Below are 17,110 nucleotides of genomic sequence, written 5' to 3' on the forward strand. Positions count from 1 at the left end.
AACGCCCTTTATAATCCGAGTCCTATATATAGTAATAGGTAATATAATAGTTTTTAATTTAATATAGTTATCGTTATTTAATAATACATAGTTTTTAAATTCTAATAGCTTTTATCGTTAATTAAATATATTGCCCCGTAGCTATTTATTACGTACTCCGAAATAAAAAATAAATACTATTTATAGAGGTATTAAAAATTATATTTAATTCTATTTTTTAACCTTTAATAAATACGGTAACTACGTAGCCCTCGTCTAATCTATTAATAAACTCGTTATAAATTAATTAAAAAATCCTTTAAAAGCCGAGGCTTTTTAAAAGTTCTATTATCCTTTAACTAACTAACTTTTTTAAATTATTATAAAATAATTTCTATTTATTTAATTTAATTGCAATAAAAACCTCTTCTATATAGCTATTAAATATTTATATTAAGGACTTATTAATATTACGATTTATAAATACCTATTCTAGTCTTTAATACGCTAAAAGCCGCTAGTAATATACGTAATTATATAGGTATATAATATCCCCCTTATTATTTATGTCTTTATATAAATTAGAACGCCCTAAAAAAGTAAAATAAGCCCTTCTTTAGCCTAAAGGCCGTTTTATATATACTTCCTAAGTTATTAAACTAAACGTATATATAATCTCCTCGAGGGTTCTAATATATATCCTAAAAATAATTAATTTATAAAAAGCGTTATAAGTTTATTAACCCTATATAAAGTTAAGCCTAGACTTAACCGCTTTTAAAAAATTAATTATAATAATCTCTTTTTAAATTTCCGAAATATTATATATCTTTATTTAAAAATAAATAGACTATTACTCCTTATACTAACGTTAAGTATTAACTCCGTTCTTTATTTTATTAAAGACTTATTTATATTTTTACTAAACTATACTCCTAACTATAGCCTTAAAGGGCGCTAAATCCTATTTTAATTATTAAATAATCTATTAAATACTAAACTTAACGCTTTTTTAAATTACTTTTTAAAATACGTATTTATAAAGAGTAGTAGTAATAGACTTTCCTAACTACTAAATAAAGAGTTTAATATACGTATTAATATTATTACGTTTAAGAACTATAATTTAATAATACTTAGTAAAGAGCTCCTATTCTTTTTAAATATTTTCGAACATATAGATCTTCTTTATAAATATAATATAGGGATATATTTAGTTATATAAAGTTAGTAATATAATTAGTTTTATAAAAAGAACTCTAGCTAGATTTTATAGATTATTTATATTTAAAGATATTAAAAGGGTCGTACTAAAAATTAGGGCTAGAAATTATTAATAAAAGATCTCCTATTTTCGTTAATCGTTTTTAAACGCTTTATAACGATTTTTATAAGCTCGTCGCTCTTTTTTATTATAAATTAAAAATAATAATTCGAAATTTAATAATAATAAAAATACTATAAAGAGAGCGAGGAGTACGTCGGAGTTTAGAACGTTTAAATCGATATATTTCTAAACTTTAAAGCCCTCGTTTATAAAATAAAAAGCTTAGAACTATTTAATTTAACTATCGTAACTAGTTAATTTAATTTAACTAAAAGTTAATATAAAGATATCTATTATTTTAAAAAGATAATAAAAATCGTATTAATAAATATATTATCGTATTTTAAAGTCTTAATTAAGAGCTAGGTTTATAACTATTATAAGTTATAATATATAGTAATAAATATATAGAGTATAGTAAAATAGCCTAATTTATTAAAATAGAAATAGATAAAAGAAAAAGGTCTATATATAGGATATAAATAAAATATACGTAATATAGTACGTAATAGGTACTTTGTAGATTGCGGTCCCTATCCTTGTTACGTAACACCTTACAAGATAATTCACATTAAAAAGTTCTATGTAGCAAGTGGGTATTAATGTAATTATGTCAACTATAGAGATACTACTCAAGCCCGGCACATCTGTCCGTTGGCTGCAACAGTCCACGCCTCGCTACCGACGCCCTTAAGAACGTAGAAGAGCGACTCTGGATCATACTTCTTCTTAATCGCGAGCAACTTGGCGTAGTTAGTGCCAAAGAAGGCATTCTGCCAATCCGGCTGCCTGAAGTCAGCCTCGTTCATGTACGAAGCGCTACCCGGAGTAACAGCCGTGATCCACGGCATGAACTCCTCCGTCATGCGCTTCTGCGAAGCCTCCATATCGGCCCACGGCGCGGCATTGTCCCAGTTGGTAATGAGCTGGAGCTGCATGACGGCCTTGCGCCACGCCGGGTGGACCGAGTTCTCGGGCGCACCGGCGGGCTTGTTGTAGTGTCCGACACTACCGGCGAGGAGAACGCCGTTGGCGGTCAGGTTCTGGACGACCTTTTGGTATTCTGCGTTGTTGTTCTCGATCGCTTCGCGGGGGATAAGACGACCACCGAACTGGTAGCGCGTCACCTCAAGGTTGCCTTGGGGAAGAGGTCCCATGTAGCGGTCGTAGTGGTCGCGGTAGGACAGCTCGCTGTAGGCGACGGCCAGGGTGATGCCAAGTTCCTCCTGAAGGGCCTTGGTGAAGGGCGCAAGGACGACGTCGCGAACGTAGGCAGCAGTCGAATTCCAGACAGTCAAGGGACGAAGGACGAGGAACTGGGCGTTGTGGAGGAAGACAGCGAAAGCGCCCTGGTCTGTCATGGCGGGCAGCAGCTCGTGGAACTTGGAGACAGCGGCGTTGAACTTCTCGGGCGTGGTCGTCGCGGCGAGAAGCTGGAAGGCAGCACCGCCGACGGTTTGGGCCGGGTAGGCACGGACGGTCAGGCCGGTGACAACGCCGAAAGTGCCGCCGCCGCCACCGCTGAGGGCCCAGTACAGGTCGGTGTTCTGTGTCGCAGAGGCGACGACAGTCTTGCCGTCAGCGGTGATTACTTGGAAGGCAAGGGTCTGATCGGCTCCGAGACCGAACTGAGTTGACAGGGCAGAGTGACCACCTCCTTGAGTGAAACCGCCAGCAAGGCCGACTGTGGCGCATTCACCAGAAACGACAGCAAGACCCTTTGCATGGGCAGCCTCGAGGATCTCGTAGCCGAGGACACCGGCACCGACATTGACGGCCGGGCCGGTGTAGTACTTGTCAGACCATGTTGAGAAGTCAATGGTCTTCAAGTGGTTGGTCCAGATCGCAAGGGCACCGGCACCGGTAGAACGTCCAAGGAAGCTAAAGAGAGGAAGTTGTCAGCTACTGTGGAGCAGGACTTGTAGTTGAGGTGGACTACTCACTCATGACCAGTGTTGCGGACGACGACTCGGAGGTTGTTGAGTTTGGCAAACGTGAGAGCAAGGCTGACGTCTGCGGTGCAGCGGACATCGACAGCATAGCTAACATAGTTGCCGAGGGTGCAGGGAACAGCTCTGTCAGTAAAAGGGTCGCAGGACTGGTTGGCAAAGTAAGATTGCATAACAGAAGACGAGGAGGGAATGCTAAAACAGTCATGTTAGCCACTGAGGGGTTAAACCGAGGAAGGTACGGTACTCACTGTGTCAAGGGGTTGGTCCAGGATGACTGCAGAGCAGCACAAGCCGCGGCATCGTATGTAGGATCATGGCAGGGCGATCCAATGGGCTTGGTGGCGACCAGACGCCCCCCAACGGTTGCGTTGAGCAGGTTCCAGGCGGAGACCGAGGGCCAACAAGAGTCTCCGGGCAGGCAGTGACATTGCTGTTTGGGGGTTACTGCAGCTGTTGTGATGGTAGCCAAGGCGGTGGCTACGGCCAGATAAGAGAGCCTCATGTCGATGACTTGAATTGGACAAGCAGTCAAAAGGCCTAGAGATGGGAGGAGAGGAGGAGGAGGGAGAGAGTGAGGGGTGGGTGGCAGATTAGGTGCAAGCCACGAAAAGTGTGACTGGTTCTGGAACTCATATATCCCTCGCATCCATCATGCGGGATGCCAACATCTCTACCCCTGGAAGCACGAGGGCCTCGGCTCTTCGAGTTGGATGTAAACTCCGCCTCCTTTCGAACTCGATATGGATTGTATTGGCAGTATTGCAACTGCGTTATCCAGAGTCGTATGTGGCAACTGCGTTGGAACTGTTTTGGTAATCTCCAGATCGATAAACTCACGGCTGCAATACCCAAAACCGGTCCGACTGACAGTCTGGAGCACGCGGACGGGCAGAAACCATGTCGGCCGAGACAGGGCTTTTTCGGGGTCCCCTTAATAAGAAGAATGGAACTTCCTATTAAGGCGTGTGACATCCGACGAGCACCCGCATTCTTTCTGCGCAACCGTGGGGCCGGAGTCGACCGGGGTGAGGGACAGAGAACGGATGAGACACCAGACGGCCCCGACAATGACAAGCCCAGTGTCAATCTGTTCGTGGGGGCCGACTAGTTCTTGGTCTCACCCAGCTTGGAGCCCACAGATCTAAATGAAGTCCCAATGATTAAGGTTGAATTAAACAGAGACTAAAACGACAACACGAACTTCTCCTGCATTCTAGCTCCAAGACGGCGGCTTCAAGCGCTTCTCATCGCAATTACCATAGAAGCCACCGCAACAGGTATGGAAAAAAAACGCCACCGCTACCGAATACAATGCCGAGTCAACAAAAAAATGCGCCACTGAAGGAATATTCTCCAACGATTCCTTCACCCGCGATCTAGTACGGGACTAATTTCCGAGACCCAGACGTCAGCCGCTGCTGTGCCGCCGGTGATTTCGATGCATTGCTGCACCTTTTTTTCCTGCAGGGGCTGCTTGGCCGGGGGCGCGAACGACGGGGTTGGTTCCCGTTTGGGGGAAGCCAAGAACCTTCCAACCAGAGAACCAGACGGCTAGTTCGGAAAAGTCGCAGCTAAAGAGGGGGGCAGTATCAGCTTTCCCTAACGTACCCTAGTCTCGAAGGAGGACTTCGTAGAGAAGAGCTCCGAAGTAGCTGCATCGGTTCGTGTCGCAGAAAGTGTTGGACCAAAGGAACAGCGTATCATCGTCCCCTCGAAGCGAAGGGAGAGTCGGGTAAAGTGGTAGACTAAGGGACTAGTGGTCAGTTATGGCGCGCCCTTGGGAATTCCTCGACAAGAGTTGGCGACTTGGCGATGAACCAAACCTGGGAGGTGGCCGGTCTGCCACATGGAGGACCAGGAATGTAATCTATGCAGGAAGCCCATCCGATTTCATTTATGAAGAGAAGATCTTCCGGATCTCTGGGAATCCTCCAAGACGGAACCGCTGCTGCCCTTGCCCGCCCGTGAACAACAATGGCATCCTTCTTCCGCCTCGCATTGGCGTTGCTCCTTGGCATCTTCGTCGCCGTACAGGCGCAGGAGACGACGATTTCTGCGACCAAGCTCACTTACCCGGCTTGCGCTGTGAGTTTATTCCTTTCTCCCTTGGATCATTTTTTGACATTTCGGGCGCCGTTGGGAAGACCGTTGGAGAAACGTGGCTAACGGGCTGGGCATTTTCTCACAGACAAAATGTATAGCTAGCGCTTTCAGTGGCGGCTACTGTGCTCCCACAAACCAGACTTGTATTTGCACGAACCAGCAGTTCCAGCTAAACGTCACGCTGTGTGTCTCTGCAAGTTGCACGATACCAGAAGTTCTCGGTAAGTCTCTCATTCTCTCTGCCTTCTTTTGGTGAACATCATCAAGGCTTACTCACAATTCGCTACAGCCACGAAAAATGCGAGCTTGACAAATTGCGGCGCTCCTGTGCGCAACCGATCCGGCGAATATGTCGTCCTCTCCAACGTCATGGCCATTCTGGCAGCGGTCTGTGTTCTGAGCCGATTCGGATACAAGATCTTTCTCGCGGGACTCGACGTTGGCTGGGATGATTGGTTCGTCATGGCGACGTTGATCGCAGCCATGCCCAGCGCCGTCATCACAGTCCATGGAACCACCGCGAACGGCCTAGGAAGGGACATTTGGACGCTGACGCCCGAGCAAATCACCAATGTCCTGTTTTACTTCTACATCATGGCTTGGCTGTACTTCTTGCAAGTGACGCTGGTCAAGCTAGCCATCATCTTCTTCTACATGCGCATCTTCCCCGCGCGAGAGGTGCAGCGCGTTCTCTGGGCAACGACAATCTTCATCATTGTTTGGGGATTCGCGTTCGTCATCACCGCAGTGTTCCAGTGCAAGCCGATTCACTACTTTTGGGTCAAGTGGGATCGCATGCACGAGGGCAGTTGTGCGAACGCCAACGCTATTAGCTGGTCCAACGCCGCAATCAGCATCGCGCTGGATCTATGGATGCTCGCAATCCCTCTCTGGCAGCTGAGAGCTTTGCGACTGCACTGGAAGAAGAAGGTTGGGGTCGCATTGATGTTCATCGTGGGCACCTTGTAAGTTTCTCGACTCGCGCGCACTACCAAGACCTGGGGTTACTGGGTCTTGAACTGTTTCTTCCGTGCGGAAAAAAAAACAAAAACTAACGTCGCATCAGTGTCACCGTCGTGAGCATCATCCGATTGCAGTCCCTGGTCGACTTTGCAAAGGGATCCAACGCTACCATGGACTTTATCGACGTTAGCGTGTGGAGCACGATTGAGATCTGCGTAGGCATCATGTGTGCTTGCTTGCCGTCCATCCGCATGATCTTGGTCAAGATCTTCCCGGCCATGTCCGGCTCAACCCTTCGTAGCAAGGGACGGCAATATTACCAGCAGTATGGGAGCGACGTCAGGTCCAAGAATGCTGCTCAGCGCAGTCAGGCTCGGACTGTTGGTGTAGTCACCGTTGACCGGTCCAACTCCGTTCACGATGCACATGATCGACAGATCAAGTTCCAGAAGACGTTCACGGTATCCTATAGTGATAGCGACGAGGCGGATCTTGTGCCGATGAACAATCTTCAGAAGCCGGGAAGAGTTCATCGCTAGTGGACTTCAGAATCCGCTATTCGAGCGGGTGTTCGTGGGAGAGAATGTATAGAAATTTTGAAATAATTCGTGTTCTAAAACCATACTACGATCAATGCGATCGAATTGCAGTGCCGATCGCGATTTTTGGAGAGCGCTAATGACTCGACATTGAACGAGGCCAGGGTCACTGGCAGGGCTGCCAGGGACTCATGAGATTCCGAGCGTACTGGGGGGGGGGGTTTGCTGATCCCAGCTACTTACTGCCCAGATGACCGAAAAAGACCTCTGTCGGATTGATAGAGCATTTCCCTTGATTCCACACCTCCGATTTTCTGGTAATCCGGCTTCAAGTTATTATCCAAGCCTAGGCATCATCCCGAAGATCAACATTTTCAATGCAACTCCTCTGAGTACCAAATCTCATCTCAGTCTCAGCGCTTACTCCCGGACCTCGTCCTCCGCATCCACGAACTCATCGTCAGATGATACCTCACCATCACTCGGATCAATAGACACATGGCTGGTCGCAGATCTTTTCCTATAGCCCCACTCGTCTTCAAATGCAACTATCGTCGATTCATCGTCGGCGTCTTGTCCCTCAGATCCTGAACCGGCAACTGCTGCCCTCGTGCAGAGTTCATCAGTGAAACCCATGAAAGCTTCTCTGATTCAAATGGCCTGCGGGCAACGGCGCAGTGGCTGTTGCGACATCTGACAAAACACTCGTTGGGAGTATGCCCATCTTTGTCTCTGATCGCCGCATCAACGCCACAGAGATTGGCGGACGCTAGGATGTCCATCGCTTCTGTGCTCCCATGTAAAGCTGCCAGGTGGAGTAGGCTCCTCTTGTTGTTGTTCAAGAGGCTCAGTTTCTCGGGCTACACCAAACTTCCATTAGGCACCGTAGACTGCAATTCCTGGCAAAAGAGATAATTTGATGGAAATGCGGTCATCATGGGGTCCCCACGAGATGACTCGAGTTACCCCTGATAGTCCCGTATACGGGTTACCTTATCTCAAATTGAAAAGCGGAAGACTCACTGGGAAGCCTCGAAGGTAAGGAGCCATGATCTTCAATACTTCAAGGCTGTTGTTTGCGATGGCTTGTCCGAGCGGCGTGTCGCCTGTATGATTTCTGGTAAGTAAGGAGTGGCCGTACTCTCTCAATAGAATCTCGACGAGATCTTCCTGATCGGACACACAAGCATGGTGCATGATATTCGCCGCTTCATCATCGCTAATCTGCACATCAGCTCCCTTGCGCAACAAATACTTCAGTATCTCCGGACTACTCATGTGCATCATGGGTGTTCGCATATGCTTGTCAAGAGCGTTTACGTCGATCCCTGCGTCGAGCAGTGCAACGATGCTATCAAAATCGTCCGCCCAGCATGCGCAGTGCAGCGCCGTAAATCCGCACAAGTCTCTGGCTTGAACATTGGCGCTCCATGGATCTTGGGTAATGAGGCGAATAGCACCCGATTTGCCGTTCTCAGCTAGCCAATGGAGCGGAGTCCGGCCGAGGACGTCTTCGGTGTCGATATCGGAGTACTCGGATTCTCGGAGAAGGGTTTCAGTTATTTCCTGATCATTTCGCGCTCCCAAAGCGGCTACTTTGTGAAGGTTGGTCCAGCCTAGCCGATCCGCAAGATCATCTGTATCGACCGGGAGGTTGTATTCCTGGCTTCCTCTACGAGTAAGAACAGTGATGGCTGCGGACTTCTGATTTTCATCTGGAAGGTTCTCGTCCATTCCTTCGTCTTTGAGAAAGTTAAATACTGCTGGCTGATGAATCTTGGCAGCAACCTGGCATTCGATGAAGTACTATGTTAGCACTACTCCAGGAGGTAATACGTCGCAGTACAATTGGAGCTAGCCTTACGTGCATGATGGATTGGCCCCATTGATTCCTTACATGCATCAAATTCCTGTCTCTCGACAATAAATCCCTCAGCTGCCCGAGATTTCCAGCCATCACAAGCGGCCAGACAATATGGTCTTCTTCCGGAATGACCAGCGGCACATTGAGCGACACCTTTGCCCCAGCGTCGAAGACGTTCTCCAGGTTAACGGAAGCCATTATCGCCCTTGAAACCAGCCAGGGTGGGAAGTAGCAAGTGATGTTGTGTTTACTCAGGCTCTTCCTACATGGTGCATAGTTGCAAGATCGCATCGATATTGACGAATCGAAACTCCAGTGGAGCTGGCCGACGACGTTTCTCAGCCACGGGGGTGTGCGAACCGCCGCCCGGGTGTGGCATCGGCATCGGCACCCCCGCGGACATCGATGCGAGTTTACACTCGCAGAGATGAGAACAGCTGGGCTGTTGGCGGATAGTCCACTGTTTGTCATCTGTAAATCGGGCTCGCTGGTCGATTGTTGTCCAAGACTCAGGCTTTGGGCCTGCGCAATCAACGGTTGCATGGAACAGACAAGGTTGCTCTGTACAGCGTGGAAACTTTGTAGCCCAATGTTGATGTCTTCTTGGACCTTCTGCTGTTGCTCTTGAAGAGCACAAATGGCATTGTGGCTTGCGACTGTTACGCTCTGGATCTGAAGGACTGTTGTTTTCAGGACATCTCTGTTCAAAGGTCAGCATGCAGTTTTCTTTGTCGAAACCACCAGACTACTAGCTAACTTGCCTGTCGTCTAACTGAAGCAAATGAAGTTGAGTCCGTAAATTATCGCATGAATATCGAATATTCTCTTTAATGCGCTGGATATCGGCTTCTGATTGCAGCATTCTTGTTCGCTTGACTTTGGTCACGATATTTCCATCCTCGTTCTTCCGACGCGAAAGCCGGGTGCTAAGACATTCATCATGATTATCAGTCCTTACGGACTTGACGATGTGACTATGTGATACAACTCACTGAACTAGTAGTTCAAACTCTGCGACGCGCTCTTCGATGTCTCTGAGGACACGAACAATGGATGGTGATATTGCATCTTCATGGCCATCTCCATACCGGCTACGAAGACAAGATTCTGTATCTAGAAGCAAATCTTTGACTGTATTAGCGCGTTGAAAAGATGTAAATGATTTTGTAGGGCAAGCTCGACTCACCTCGTAAGCCCTCGGCATCGGTGATGAGTTGCTTGAATACTTCCGGTGCTTCCCGCAGTGACTTGATCGCGCCTAAGGCTAGCCCGGAGCCTTTGCCAGTCAGTTGCAGTATTGTGAGGATACTGGTTGTGATCGACAAGGGATCCATTTTCAGACGATGTTGTACGCATTGTACTGTTAAAGATTACGAGGAGAATTTTCTAAACCTGAAGTAGGAAGCTTCCGGACCTCTATGAAGCGCATACTGCTAGGTTTATTGGGCCTAAAATCTACTCCAGGCCCCTCCAAGAGATCAAGAGATTTTCAGCCCTCTTTCCTTGTATTACACCAGACGCAGGCTGTGATGTGAAGGGTGGTCAGCCCATTTCATGTGGCAGCGTCGGCAGTCGTTATCAACGCTGAAGCCGGAGCAGCGGACCAAACACAACAGCTGTCACAGAACGTGGTACAGATCGTTCCATGTCGTTTAGTTACACAGAGTATCGACGGAGCGACCAGGAGTGGGATCCTTCAACTTGACGTCTCCAGTGTGGCTGCCAGTTGAGCAAGGTTCCTAACAAGAACAGTGTGGTCAAGACGTGTTACCTGTGTCAGTGGTGTGCTAGGAGGCCCTCGGAGTGGCTGGTCCAAGTTAGGGCGAAAAGTCGTTGGCGACAATCTCTTCGCACTATAACCCGCTCCAAGTGATGATCCGTCGGCCTTCGGTGTGTCGGATTTGCGAATACGGTTGGCCATCACGCCTCAGGACTTGGTGTCACCGAGAAGGAAATATTGTGGACTGGTGACTGGCGCATGAAGCGGTTTTGTCAATTCCTTGCCGACTGCGAATAGTCAAGTCGTTAGAAATGGAATTGACACAAGAACAAAGAGCCCTAGCATGGTCGCCTCGCTTCGCGACTCTTGCGATTATGGGCAGCACCACGGGAGGTGTATCGTCACTCGCGATTGATCATTGGAGCAAATGGATATTTCCACTTCCAACCCCCGAAGATGTTGCTTGGCAATACGCCGCCCAAACGCCACCCATTAGATTTTGATCCACCTCCGGTAAAAACCAGACCGGGGGAGCTGGTAGAGAGAGTCCTGACACATCGCCCGGAGCTTTTGGTCAGGGTGGTGGTGGTTACACAATGGTCGTCTAGGTCTCATTGGTTGGTGTTCTTTGTAAGATAAAGTAGCCGCCAGCCTGCCCGCTCGAATTCACCAAATCGAGGACGGGAAGTTGCGCATGTTGGGTCACATGATATCGGAATCAGGCAACCACCTCACCGTGATGACACTCGCTTGCCCCGCATTCTTTTTCTTCCTTTTGCACGTTTATCCTGAGCTCAAACGGCGAGGCGTTCAGCGGAAGCTTGACGTCATCCAACCATTTCAGAAATGAAGCAACTCAACACCATGATAACAGATTTATCTGTCACTTTCTGCGCCTCAACTGGCGCCCCAGCCGCGTGTCCTCTGGAACAGCAGACATGGAATCGACTCGAGAAAGATCTCTACCTTCACGCAGGCGAGCAGACGGCATGGATCTACCTTGAAGAAAGGAACGAGGCCGATGTTGCCCATGACAACCGCGTCATCACGGATATTTGGGTTGGCGATATAAAGCCTTCCACTGATGCAGAGGACAGCTGGGAGCAACGACCTTGCGGCATTTGGATCCTGAGAAGTCACCACACTGGTCACGAATTGAGATTGTTGACAGGTATTGACGTTCTTTTCGGCACGGATGCTGTCGATCCACGACCAGGCTGGACATTGTTACCCGCGCCCCTCCAGCTTGAGGATCAACCAGACGTGCCCGCACCAAGACTCTCAGCACGATTTGGTCCACCAATACCCAGACCTGACGACCCGAATACGCCGTTACGTGTCAAAAAAGACGGAAAATTCAAAATTGTCCAGATTTCTGACACGCACATGGTCACGGGACCTGGGATTTGTAACGATGCCATCGACGCAGATGGTCGGCCTTTACCTAGCATTGAAGCTGATCCGAACACGGTTAATTTTATCGGGGAAATTCTGGACGTCGAGAAACCCGACTTTGTGATTCTCAGCGGAGATCAAGTACATCACGATATCCCGGACACACAATCCCCTTTATTCAAAGTCGTGTCACCTTTGATCAGTCGATCGATTCCTTTTGCGGTTGTTTTTGGGAATCACGACGATGAGGGCATCTACGCGCTATCACGTAAGTCTCGAAAGACGCTTTTTGTTCAATTTTCTGTGCTAACAGTTATTGTCGTAGGCGAAAAGCAAATGGCAATACTGCAAGATCTCCCATTTTGTTTAGCACAGGCTGGCCCCGACTCAGTGGATGGTGTAGGCAACTACTATCTCCAACTCATCTCCGGCGATGAAAGGCAGATTCCGATAGCAACACTCTTCTTTTTAGACTCTCATGGGCAAATCACGAGTGCTGGCAAGAACCCCGACTATGAGCCGATTCAGCAGAGCCAAATCGACTGGTTTATATCTACTTCACAGCATTTAAGAAAGATCCGTATTACAGAGAAAGACAGTGGCTCACGTTTTCTTTCTCTGGCTTTCATGCATATACCCTTCCCCGAATACGCAGGAGACGATTTGTCGATCAGTGGTGGCAAGCGGAGAGAACCAACCGAAGGCCCCAGCTTAAACACTCATCTCTACGATGCCCTGGTGCAAGAAGATGTGTCCGCGGTGGGTTGTGGGCACGATCATGTCAATGACTTTTGCGCTCTGTTACCAAAGTCGCAGCGAGACCAGTTGGTAGAAGGCGACACCCAATCGGTCAAGCATGGCCCGTGGCTCTGTTACAACGGAGGTAGCGGATTCGGGGGCTACTGTTCCTATGATGAGAATCGGTACTACAGAAGGACACGCGTCTGGGAGATTGACGCTAACAAGAGCGAGTTGAAGACATGGAAGCGCATCGAGTACTCCGGTGACCGATTCGAGGAACTAATACTCGTAGAAGGCGGCCGAGTCACAGATCCCTCAGCATCATTAGACACCGATAAGACATGCACGATTCTCTAAAGACACAGACACCCCTCCATGAAGACGTCTCGAAAGGAATAATATAGTATATGGCGTCGGGAACGGGTGATCTAAAGATGACAGTGATTTTATCGGATTGAGAGCGGGATGAACCAAAGGCTGTGAGTACGATAAGCGTAGTCAATGTCTGAGGCCAAACAGCACAGAATCCTGCAAACGAGAGAAGAGCTCCAAAGACCAAGTACAAGAGCAAGCACACACAATACCAAGCCAATCAAGCTGAGTGGAACACTACAGTCTCGCATGACTGTATATGTTCCAAACTCGCGAAGTCGAATCGAAAAGCCATCGATGGCAAGAGTCCCACCCTCCTCCGCCGTTGGCATCATCAGCCGGAACCTTTACCACAGTCGGTCAAGGGTGAACCACTCCACCATCATCAGTACGTGGAAATGACCTGTCGTTAGCCATAGCAAATTAGCACATTGTTATCTACGCGTCAAATCAAAGATCCTCGTCGTCCATCATGCAGAGGCCGTCGTCGTTCGAGTCCCAGGACTTGCGCTTGTGGAGCGAAGGCACCCATGTACTCTCACGGGACTTGAGGAGCTCCTCGAGGGTGGCGTTCACGTGGTCGAAATCATCAGGGCTGTTGCTCACCTTCGCTCCCTTGTAGGACTGACCCGACGCGGTGAGCAAGTCTGCGACGGACCTCTTGGTCCGAATGACACTGGTAGTGCTGGTGACGTTGTTACGGGGAGCCGAGTTGGCGCTCTCCTGTCCGACGGCGCTCTTGATCTTCTGGGAAGCAGCGTCGACGATGACGGGGACGACCTTGCGCATGGCCGTCTTGGCAATGTCCAACACGGAGGGGGCAATCTTCTGGACGCCAGCCTTGATGACGTCGAAGAAGCCCTCCTCGCCGTTCTGGGGCTCGCTGACGCGAAGGAGGTCTAGCTTCTCCTTGGGCAGCGCCATGAGGGTCTGCAGAGCGGCCTCTGCGGCAGCGGCACGCTTGAACGCGAGAAGTGTGGCATACTCATGAGAGCCGACGGCGGGGGTGTCGATGGAGGACTCCGCGCCACCACCGAGACGGCCGATGACGCCGGAGAGTGCTCCCTGCGCGGCACTCGCAATGAAGGGCTTGGCAAAGCTGATGCCCTTGCTCAAGACAGAGCCGAGGGAGTCAAAGAAGCCCTCTTCGCCCGAGACCGGACGAGTGGGTGCCAGGAGACCCTGGACAAAGGCTCCTTGCGAGCCTTGCTGGTTGTACTGGAGGCCCCTGAGCTGCTCACGAGGGAGCTCAATGTCAGACTCCTGGAATCCAGAGGCTCCTCGCTCCTGGATCTTGGCTATCTGGCGGTGAGCCAGGTGAAGTCCGGCCTCAGTGAGCTGGGGCTGAGCGACCTTGGCGATGGCATCCAACTTGGGCCTGAAAGCGTTGTACTTGGAGTTGATGGTATGGAGGATCTCAGCGGTCTCGGGGGTATCTTCGAGCTTCAGTAGGGCCTGAAGCGACGCCTCGGCGAGCACCGCGCGCTCAGTGGCGCCCGAGTTGATCGCGGTCTCAACAGCGGCAGTCGCGTTCCCGTCCTCGAGAGCGCTTTCGGCACCTCCGACAGTCGAAAGGATGCCGCCAGCGATGGCACCGATGGGTCCACCAATGGGACCAAGGAAAGGAGTGACAGTCGAGACGACAGGTCCGGCGACTTTGGCGATCGACCTGATGATATCGAAGAAGCCCTCCTCATCCGAGCTCTCCTGAAAACCCGTGCCCGAGTTGTAGTGGGCCGGCTGCGGGGGAGAAGACACGATCTCCTGGCGAAAGCTGTTGTAGCCGTTGCTGTGTCCGTTGGAGGCGCCATTGGAATATCCGTTGCCGTTGCCGTTGTACGTGTTGCCGTTGTACGTGTTGCCGTTGCTGTAACCGTTGGAATAAGGGGCGCTGCTGTTCTTGACCTGCCCGTTGCTGGGCGCGCCGTTGGAGGCGCTGATGTTGATGCTGGAACGAGCATTGCCGTTGGCAGTGAGCACCTTGATGCCCTGACGCTGTGCCTGGGGGAACTGGGGGCTGTTGAAGAGATCGAGGAAGGCATGGTAGTTGTTACCGTAGGGGCCGCTGATGGAGTTGCCAGAGTTGCTCTCGTCGCCGCCACCACCGTAGCAGTGGGTGCCAATGGACACCAACGAGTTGTTCTCAACCTGGAAGATCGGGGCGCCAGACTGACCTGTATTCAAGTGTCCGTCAGCATGCTATAATAGAAGCAGACGAGATACTTGATTAACTTACCGGCGAAAGTCGAGACCTGGTACTCAATCATATGGCGCTCGCTCTTCTTGAGGTCATACTCGGTAGGCGCGAACTCCTCGTACATCTGAGCACCCTTCTCTCCGCTCTGTCCGTTCTGGCCTTCGAGGTACTTGTCACCAGGGTATCCGACAACACCAATGTTGGCGTTCTTGGCGAACAAAGGAGTCTCCTTGAAGGGGATGTTTCGGAGGTTGCCGGTGAACGGACGGTTGACCTTGATGAAGGCGACATCATGTCTGCGGTTGCCGGCAGCCTCGATCCACTCAGCGGTGGTGATGATACGCTCACCGAAGCGGGCTTGGACGTTGGGAGTGCCAATGGAAGCGCGGCCAGAGTATCCAATGTAGCACTTGATCTCGGTGGCGCTCTGGAGGCGGTGACCCCAGTCGTAGACGACATGGCCGGCGGTGACGACGGTGTCCGGGCTAATGAGCCAACCGGAGCCCATCATCCAGACGCTGCCGTTGCCCTTGTTGAAGCAAGCCTGGATCTTGACGACAGCTGGAGATTCTTGTGTCAATTTTACTCGAGGCCAGGGGATTACAGATCAAGGGGGGGGGGGGGTATTGGTATCGAGACCCCTCATTAGGAGGTAGGACTTACATCGGAACTTGCCACCATCAGCAAAGTTCTGAGGGTCGACGCGACGGCGTTTGTCATCATCAAAGACGGACTCAGTGCCGTTGCTACCATCGTCGGGCAAGATGGCTGACTCCGCAGGGAGGTCAGGGTTGGAGGACTTCAAGCTCCAGACCGCAGCGCGAGGAGCGCCGCTGGTGGTGGTGGAAGTATTGGAAGGGGCGTTGTAAGACATTGCTTGGTAGGGAATGGCTTCGTAGTGAATGACGTTTCTCCTGTGTTTTGCTGGGCAAATATTGCTGACAGCGAAAAGAAGACCAAAAAGGCAATTGACCAATGAGAGTAAGTATGAGATCAAAAGTTGGAAAGTATGCTTGTTTGCGAGAATCTTGGCGAACTGATAGTGATTGAAAGCTGTTGATGACAGGAAAGAGTTGTCGAGATGGAGTGGGTTCGATGAAGCCTTTTGTAGTTTGAGATGAGGCAAGCACTCTGAATTTCGGACGACTCAGTTGATCATCTTGCCACTAGGCTGTCAGCCGCAGTATAGCACCCGCGTCTTGACTAGATAGCTGTGTGATCAAGAATGGTGTTAGGAGGTTCAGCTAGCCTCCTCGCGATACATACAACAACTTCCATTTCTTCAGGGGTAAAGTCGAGGCACACATGGGCTTTTCCTCCCTTCCCTCGTCTCACTGGCATCCATGCCAGCTTCAGTTGAGGCAATACTCAGGAGACATTCGATGGCTTGAGTGGTTCGTACTCCCGCTTGGATGTAGGGTTTCCGACTGGTTTAGGAGGCTGTCGCGATCTTCGCCACATAGAACCCACGACGATTATTCTGGGGCTGCCTGGCACACCCTGTGAACAGAAATTCGGAACTTGAAAGAACGACCTGACTTACTGCTTCCTGAATACCTCAGCGCAATACATGTATACAACGTACAATCATCATCTACGCAAACGCTATACCATCGGCATCCGCGCTGAATCACCCCCCTCTGCCAGGAAATTCCAAGAGGCTGGCTGATTTCAATGTCAGGTCGGGATATGTGATCCGAGGCCACATCCCAAGCGCTGGTTTAAAGCGGGTATGCAAGGCACATTGCTCGTCGCCTTTTTTGGGATTTCTTCGCTAGAACAGGCAAGTCCAGAACCTTTGAGGCGGTTGAGTATCACGGCTTTTCCCCAAATTGAGCCCATAGATCACACTCAGACGTAGTTCCGAATTCTTTCACATTGCTTTTCCGCTGCCACAGTCAACTCTCATTCGTCAAGAGATCTAACAAGCGTTCTTGAGGAAGCCCGTGTGGCTGCCT

At 49.7% G+C, this 17,110-nt stretch overlaps 5 protein-coding genes across 5 annotated transcripts; 2 read left to right on the top strand and 3 right to left on the bottom strand.

Moving 5' to 3' along the window:
• Positions 1–1,898: 1,898 nt before the first annotated feature.
• Positions 1,899–4,356, bottom strand: BDZ83DRAFT_644195 (FAD binding domain-containing protein). The gene is made up of 3 exons (XM_060509738.1): positions 3,507–4,356; positions 3,250–3,450; positions 1,899–3,187 (listed from the first exon to the last, which is right to left on the bottom strand). The coding sequence occupies exons 1-3, from the start codon at positions 3,902–3,904 to the stop codon at positions 1,939–1,941; spliced, it is 1,848 nt and encodes a 615-aa protein (XP_060357581.1). The 5' UTR covers positions 3,905–4,356; the 3' UTR covers positions 1,899–1,938.
• An 807-nt stretch (positions 4,357–5,163) lies between these two features.
• BDZ83DRAFT_644197 (CFEM domain-containing protein) lies at positions 5,164–6,911 on the top strand. Its single transcript, XM_060509739.1, has 4 exons — positions 5,164–5,343; positions 5,447–5,582; positions 5,651–6,326; positions 6,428–6,911. Exons 1-4 carry the CDS (start codon positions 5,233–5,235, stop codon positions 6,861–6,863), a joined length of 1,359 nt encoding a protein of 452 aa, XP_060357582.1. The 5' UTR covers positions 5,164–5,232; the 3' UTR covers positions 6,864–6,911.
• A 945-nt stretch (positions 6,912–7,856) lies between these two features.
• Positions 7,857–8,925, bottom strand: BDZ83DRAFT_758607 (ankyrin repeat-containing domain protein; the record flags this gene model as incomplete). The annotated part of the gene is made up of 2 exons (XM_060515060.1): positions 7,857–8,651; positions 8,728–8,925. The coding sequence occupies 2 exons, from the start codon at positions 8,923–8,925 to the stop codon at positions 7,857–7,859; spliced, it is 993 nt and encodes a 330-aa protein (XP_060357583.1).
• Positions 8,926–11,311: 2,386 nt separating this feature from the next.
• BDZ83DRAFT_758608 (Metallo-dependent phosphatase-like protein) lies at positions 11,312–12,940 on the top strand (the record flags this gene model as incomplete). Its single annotated transcript, XM_060515061.1, has 2 exons — positions 11,312–12,110; positions 12,168–12,940. The coding sequence occupies 2 exons, from the start codon at positions 11,312–11,314 to the stop codon at positions 12,938–12,940; spliced, it is 1,572 nt and encodes a 523-aa protein (XP_060357584.1).
• Positions 12,941–13,405: 465 nt separating this feature from the next.
• On the bottom strand, positions 13,406–16,026 carry BDZ83DRAFT_594378 (uncharacterized protein; the record flags this gene model as incomplete). Its single annotated transcript, XM_060506711.1, has 4 exons — positions 13,406–14,860; positions 14,936–15,129; positions 15,192–15,713; positions 15,816–16,026. The coding sequence occupies 4 exons, from the start codon at positions 16,024–16,026 to the stop codon at positions 13,406–13,408; spliced, it is 2,382 nt and encodes a 793-aa protein (XP_060357585.1).
• Positions 16,027–17,110: the final 1,084 nt, after the last annotated feature.

Source organism: Colletotrichum acutatum (genome assembly GCF_030867785.1).
Source record: "Colletotrichum acutatum strain CBS 112980 chromosome Unknown BDZ83scaffold_244, whole genome shotgun sequence".
NCBI classification, from domain to species: Eukaryota; Fungi; Ascomycota; class Sordariomycetes; order Glomerellales; family Glomerellaceae; genus Colletotrichum; species Colletotrichum acutatum.